At 46.7% G+C, this 7002-nt stretch overlaps 1 protein-coding gene across 1 annotated transcript; it reads left to right on the forward strand.

Moving 5' to 3' along the window:
- The first annotated feature begins 3617 nt into the window (after nucleotides 1-3617).
- LOC144725745 (G-protein coupled receptor 84-like) lies at nucleotides 3618-6742 on the forward strand. Its single transcript, XM_078604659.1, has one exon. The coding sequence runs from the start codon at nucleotides 3885-3887 to the stop codon at nucleotides 5076-5078; it is 1194 nt and encodes a 397-aa protein (XP_078460785.1). The 5' UTR covers nucleotides 3618-3884; the 3' UTR covers nucleotides 5079-6742.
- Nucleotides 6743-7002: the final 260 nt, after the last annotated feature.

The raw sequence follows: 7002 nt of genomic DNA on the forward strand, positions 1-7002 counted from the left end.
AAAGAACCAAGAAGATGAATCCCTGCAGTCACGAAAGCTTTAAATCGAAATTTAAATCATTCTTAACATTATAGTTGACATCCTCACCATAAACTCAGCTATTTAATTCACCGGGTAAAGCCCACTGAGCTCTTTAGCTCTTTTTTTCAGAAGTGACCTGGCCACAAATGATCACTCAACGAGAGGTGGCTTAAATTTCGATTCAAAGCTTTCGTGACTGCAGAGATTCATCTTCTTGGTTCTTTCGGTAAAGTCACGTAGAAGGGAAACAATAAAATAAGAATGATTATGTTTTAATTATTTTATTTTATTATTTCCCTTCTACGTGACTTTACCGAAAGAACCAAGAAGAGAGGTAGCTTATTCAGTCGAAATGTACAGCAGCCAATGATCCAAACGCATGTTTCTAAATGTGGAGGGAAACACCGGAGGACCCAGAGCTAATTCCACGCGATCACGGGGAGAACATTCAAACTCTACATACATAGGCGCCAGTGTCGGGGTCGAATCCACGACCTCCTGTATACCAGGCGAGGGAGATAACATGTTGTCAACGCACCTCCGATTTGCACGGTGCGACAGAAATACAAGATACACATACACACTCTTTGGTTCTTTCGGTAAAGTCACGTAGGTAGGAATAAAAGTCACCTACGTGACTTTACCGAAAGAACCCAAGAGTATGGATTCCTGCAGTCACGAAATCTTCAAATCAAGATACACATGTGTTTATTTATTAATCCATAAGTCGCCGGGCCTGCGTGTGTGTGTGTTTGCTTCACTCGATACGTGTCCTGTAATCCATTGTCCTTCATTCATCGTGCACCGTGCCATGCACGTCCCTCGTACGAGTCCCGTTTTAATAAGAGGCGCGCCTGTGCTGAGTGTGTGACTGGGTGTGAGTGCGCTCTTCCTGCTGCGTGCTCAGTGTGCACCTGATGAAGCCACACGCGGCGCCGTGCCAGTTTATTGCTCCTCTGTCTGGCGATGCGACTCGGCTGACGGGTTTCGTTACTGGCGGTGACGCTCTCGTGGTGTCGTTCCGAGAGAGACGGACTCCGACGATGAACACATGACCCGGACCCGCAGCGCAAGCCATAAATAAGCGTCTGCGTTACAACTTCCAAACCAAACAATTAATATCAACCCACCCGCCCACTCGCCGATCACCCGCGGGTACCCGAGCAGATGCAGGACTCTGACCCCCCCCCCCCCTGTCGTGCTCGTGTTTAGACTCCCTGAATATCAACGACCAAGGGTCAGCACTCCCCACCCCCCACACACACACAAGAACTCCGCCGTTGAGCACACGCAGCTCTGTGATTAACACGATGCCATCGGACTGCCGCGCCTCGAGAGCCGATCGGTGATTTGACCGCACGTATCGTAATCACAGTGACATACAGAGTCAGTATCTTTATTTATCCGGGAGAAATCCGATGAGCTGTAAAGCTCTTTTTCGCAGTTCCAACAAAACAAACAATAACAAAACGATAGGAGTGCAATGTATAGGAAAGGTAAGAAACTCACTCAAACTAAATACATTTAAACTGAACAATTTGCAATTTGTTTAATTTTACCAGGTACAGCCCACCGAGCTATTAGTTATTTTTTAGAAGCGACCTGGCCGGAAATGATAGCCCAACAGAGTGGATTACCATGTGGAAATGAAAACCAACCCATGATGAATCTGAATACGATAGTGCGCGCACTCACAAACAGAATAAGAGATGGCTTTTGTTTACCCATCCTGGGTGCTGGTAGTTGGGATTAACTCGGAGGGTACTCAAGCGAGGCACTGAGACATGTCCAACTCCCAAGGGAGTAGGGAGGGGATGTTGCAGGAACGCCCGAAGGCGGTTATCGGCCACCCCACAAAGCTGCCTCGAAACAAAGATGTTCCGGGATTTCAGGTGCTGTGTCACCGAGGAAGCCTTACATCATATTCTTAGGTTTTTTCCGCTAAAGTCACGTAGGTAAAAAAAATAGCTGTATCAAGTACAGCAATCGTGCTGTGACGGTTCCACCTGAAGACGGAAGCTTGTGTTGCCTCCGAAACGTCGTGATTTTTATTTTATTTTTATTTTACTTTTTATTAATTTTAATTTTTTACCTACGTGACTTTACCGAAAAAACCTAATAATATGAATCCTTGCAGTCACGAAAGCTTCAAATCTAGCCTTACATCATCCCGGCCACTCTCAAAATGAAGAAACGGGAGCTATTACACGATGAAGCTACTTTGATTCTAAGTGGATTTTTGTTATTTTCCAGTTATGAACTACGACGTTTCTGTTGAAGGTGCTGACATTTATTTCGAGGAGGGGGGGCGTAAAGGATCTAACATGTGGACAATACCAATTTAGGAATCGGTTCATGTTTAAGATTGTGATTAACATAGCAGCCTCTGGAGGCGGGAGAGATCACGCGAAGCCATTAACATACACCATGTTCGATTTGCATCGAACGCGAATTTAAGAATCGGTATTGATCGATGCATTGGCATATCGTCACGGCATTCCAATGCACTGTCCGGCACCGCTATACCCAGTTTAAAAAAAAACAACAAGAGTAACTTGGACACATTTCAAAGCAGGTATTGTACACTCTGATTAAAATGTTGCTTCTTTAGGGACACTAGTTTGTTGCTTTTCATTAGGCTCATCCACCTTTATCTCATGCACCTTTATCTCATCCACCTTTATCTCATGTACCTTAATCTCGTCCACCTTTTCCCGTCATCATTTGATCCCGGTTCCCCTTCAATGACCGCCCTAAGTGGTATACCGACTATTTTGTTTTCCAATTCTGTTCCTCTGACAGATATCTTCAATATGTTTCCAAACTATATAAACTGAGTTTAACACGTAGGCTTTCGCTACCAATATTATTCATAATAAAAGTTTTTGGGTTAGATCGCGTAAGTATAAATGTGTCTATTATGGCAAATCACCCGATGATGCTGGATGCAATTACCAGCGATAACGTCGTACTCAAATTGTAAATGTTGTGGATTTACAACACACCGGTGGGCTGAAGTAGTAACTAATTGGCGTTTTGTTTACGTAACAAATTCCCTACTAGTTGGCTGTGTCGGGTGGTGGAGGGTTACGACACATTTATACTTATTCGATCTAACCCAAAAACCTTTATTATGAACTATATTTTTAAAAAATGTGCCACTTCGTTGAGCTATCATTTGTGACCAAGTCGCATAACTCAGTGGGCCTTACCTTGTAAAATAAAAAAGAGTTAATTTATTACTTTAGTTTGACTGTTAATAATGTGCTTGGGCAGGACGCGTCTCTAGAAGCGAGGATTGTCGGCGGTCAAGACTAACAACGGAGTGGCTGCCAGGGTAGTAGTAGGTACACGCCCGGGGAAATTAACCACCGCGGAGACGGAACGATTAAATCAGATAATGTGCAGGAGCCAGATGGTGAGTGAAAGCCTCTATCTAGCAGTGGATAGATCGTGAATGACACGTCTCCTGCCAAGGATCTGAAGGCAACGATGCATGCTCATTTGGCCCAGGTGTTCAGACTTCTTCGCTGTGGTGTAAAATAGCAGAATTTCGCAAATTATTAACGCGGGTTACCCCGCTCACGCGTTTATTTTGCTCACTACGTTTTCCGGGCTGTGGTCAGCCCACAGTTCCAGTGGTCTGCGCGTGTGATTCGCACGATATGATAAATAATGATGGAAATTCTAATAAAGAATGTGTGTTTTTTCTGTTAGTGTTTTTTTTCGAGAGAGAAAGAGTCGCAAACAATAATCGAGTAGAAGCTTTAACCACAGGAATGAGGAAACTCACACCCAGCTACCAGGGTTAGAGTCCAGCAGCTTTGCACTCGGGACTCCGTGCTGGCGAGACGACGCGAGCCATGGAGAACTTCACCTGCAGCGATCCATCCATCGAGAATTATCGCTACTTTGGAGCCGCGCTCGGCGTGCTGGTCACGGTGGTGGGCACCCTGGGCAACTGCATGACCATGCTGGCGTTCGGCATCGAGAAGAAGCTGCAGACCAAGCTGAACGCGCTCATCGTCAACCTCTCGCTATCGGACCTCCTCTACTGCGCCTTTCTGCAGCCGATCACCGTGGACTCGTACATCCACTTGAGATGGAGGATGGGAGCGGACGGCTGCAGAGTGTTCGGCCTGCTCCTCTTCATGTCCAACGCCGTGTCCATACTCAACCTGGGCTCCATTTCGGTCAATCGCTACTTTCTCATCAGGGACAAGCGCCTCTTTGACCGGATCTACACCAGGTACACGATGCCCGCGTTCCTCGGCACCCCGTGGCTGATGGGTCTCGCTTCGTTTGCGCCTCTCTGGACGAGCTTTGACTTCTTGAAGCAGGTGTGCACGTGCAGCTTCCATCGCGAGAGAGGACGCCCGTACACCACCGTCCTGCTCGTGTTCTACTTCGTGGCGGGCATCGCCTCCATCACCGTCTTCTACTGCCTCATCCACAGGAGGGTGGCCGTGTCGTCCAAGGCGCTGCACAAGTACCGAGTGCGGATGAGCGGGCATGGGCCGCCCGGAGCGCAGGGGAGGGAGACGGCGGTGGTGGCGGCGCCGCGAGAAGCGAGCACCTCGTGCAGCCTGGACGCAGCGAACAGCGCCACCGACACCACCGCGGGCACGTGGACGGAGGCGCTGCGGAACGAGCCCAACGCGAGCAGAAGTCACGACGAGGCGTCGGGGAACTCCAGCGACCTCGACGCGGGTGAGAATGTCACCAAAAAGAGGAGGGATATGAAGAAGAAGAACAAGGAGAAGTCGGCGGCTTCTGCGGTGAAAAAAAATCTGGACGGCGAGTTTAAGAAAGTCACCAAGATGTGTTACGTGATTTTTTTGGTCTTTGTGGTTTGCTATTTGCCGTTCTGCGTGCTCAACGTCATCGATCGAAAGGGAACATATCCACCGATTTGGCACATGATGGCTGCCAACTGCACGTGGCTAAACAGCGGCATTAACCCCATCCTCTACGCGCTGATGAACCGGCAGTTCAAGGACGCCTACAAGGCGATCGTTCTCTCTCCGCTGCGTTTAATGCGGAAAACTCGGCACTGAGACCCGCGTGTCCCCCTGCGAGGTGTTCACAAGAAGTGTCAAGATGACAGACAGCCGCGCACGTGTGTGTGTGTGCGGTGTTGCGAGCCAAGAGCGTCAGGGTACGCGTCTCGTGGTTTTGTACAGACTTGTATTCACAATTTAGAAGCAATGTGTGGTTTTTAGAAGCAAAGTAGTGCGTGTGAAAGCTTAACCAACGTGGGGTTTTTTCTCTCTCTCGTTAGTTTAGAAATGTAGTCGTGGTGATGTCTCAGCAACGTTGTCGCCATAACTAGATAAAGACTACGCTGCAGGGAATAAGTAAAGCATAATAATAATAATGCCTGCGTTATTATATTGTTCACGTGTGCTCTGCATTGCTATGCAATCACACGTGGTGGGTAAGTTGCTCTCACGTGCACGATGTTTTCGATATCTCAAATCTCACGCGTTTCACGTGCGCGTTCCGCAGCACCGAGGCAACACGCACAACAAAATAACTCAACACGTTCGTCAATACCAATACATTTGTATATGTACAATAGGCAACGTTTCGGGCAATGGCCCTTCTTCATTAGCACATCAATGCAGAGTGCTATGAAGAAGGACCATTTGCCTTGAACGTTGCGTATGTTATATATATAGTTTCCTATTAAGGTCAGAGTGTTGTTGACGAATGTTTTGATTTATATTATCAATTGCGCGTGTTCGCCATGTGCCAACACAGCAGTAGCAGCACCACCAAATAATAATTCGTTTTAAGTTGAAGACAATTAAACGATTTCTCCCTCCCCCTCTCCCCACGGCGCGTCTCACGCCATCACGAGTCAATCTCACGGATTCCGATGGGCACTCGCACGCACCCCCATCTTGAGAGGTCCGGTGGTCAATGAAGGGGTTTAAAATCACTTATGTGCAGCGTTTACATTCGTGGGTTACAGTAGTACTATTAAAGTAATTAGCTCAGATATTTTTTCAAAATTCCCCAATAAAAATCCTTTTTCTCACCAACACGAGACTCTAAACCGTGGTTGGCTCCTAACATACGTGGTTATTGGTTATGATCGTGAACCATGAACGGCCTCTGTCGGGGAAAGTCACATAACCATTAATACGTACATGTGGTCATTCAAAACGTAAATCCTGCACGCGCGACACGTTTGGAAATGGTGTTAGTTACGTTATTTCAAGATATGTATTTATACGGAATGGCATTACTCTTACACTTGAAACGGAATTGTGTTTTTTTTCTTCCTCCAGGGACACGTGGTCCCCCGTTGTAAACCAGACACGTTGTACGTGCAGCGTCAACGAAACATAGCGGCTGTTATCGCACCGGACACGAAATTAGATCCTTTTTCTCGGTTATTCAAACTGCGTCTGGTTGCTGTGGCCGTCGCTATAACACTGTGGCAGTCTTCACTGTCGTTTTGAATCATAACAGGAATAAATAACTCAACAAATTCGTTAAATAACATTACCCTAAAAAAGGAAAAACGCATCATAGGCAATGGTCATTCTTCCTATACATTATATATATTTTTTCCTATTCAGACCACAATGTTGTTGACGAGTGTGTTGAGTTGCGTTGTAATCTGTGCACCGCTGCCAACGCAGCAACATGCTCACTGTAATGTTTCGTGCGTGGTATCGTTTTTTTAATAAACACTTTTTGTAATGAAAAACACTGCACGTGATGTCGTATAACTCGGAGCTGATATCTACACGTGTGTGTGTGCTGGGTCAGCAATGCTGTGGTCGTTGGTTTGAGGTCTGGCTTTCCAGGTTATGCGTGTACGCGGATACTAGAGTCTCATTTTGCCGAGGGCCGAATTACGAAATAAATACACAGATAAAGCGGGCAAGAGCAACAGCGCGCCGCGTCTGAATGTCAAGCAAACCAGGAGCACCTTTGAATGGATACATTAACAATTCAGTTTACAAA

Source organism: Lampetra planeri, chromosome 2 (assembly GCF_965212315.1).
Source record: "Lampetra planeri chromosome 2, kcLamPlan1.2.h2, whole genome shotgun sequence".
Lineage (NCBI taxonomy): Eukaryota > Metazoa > Chordata > Hyperoartia > Petromyzontiformes > Petromyzontidae > Lampetra > Lampetra planeri.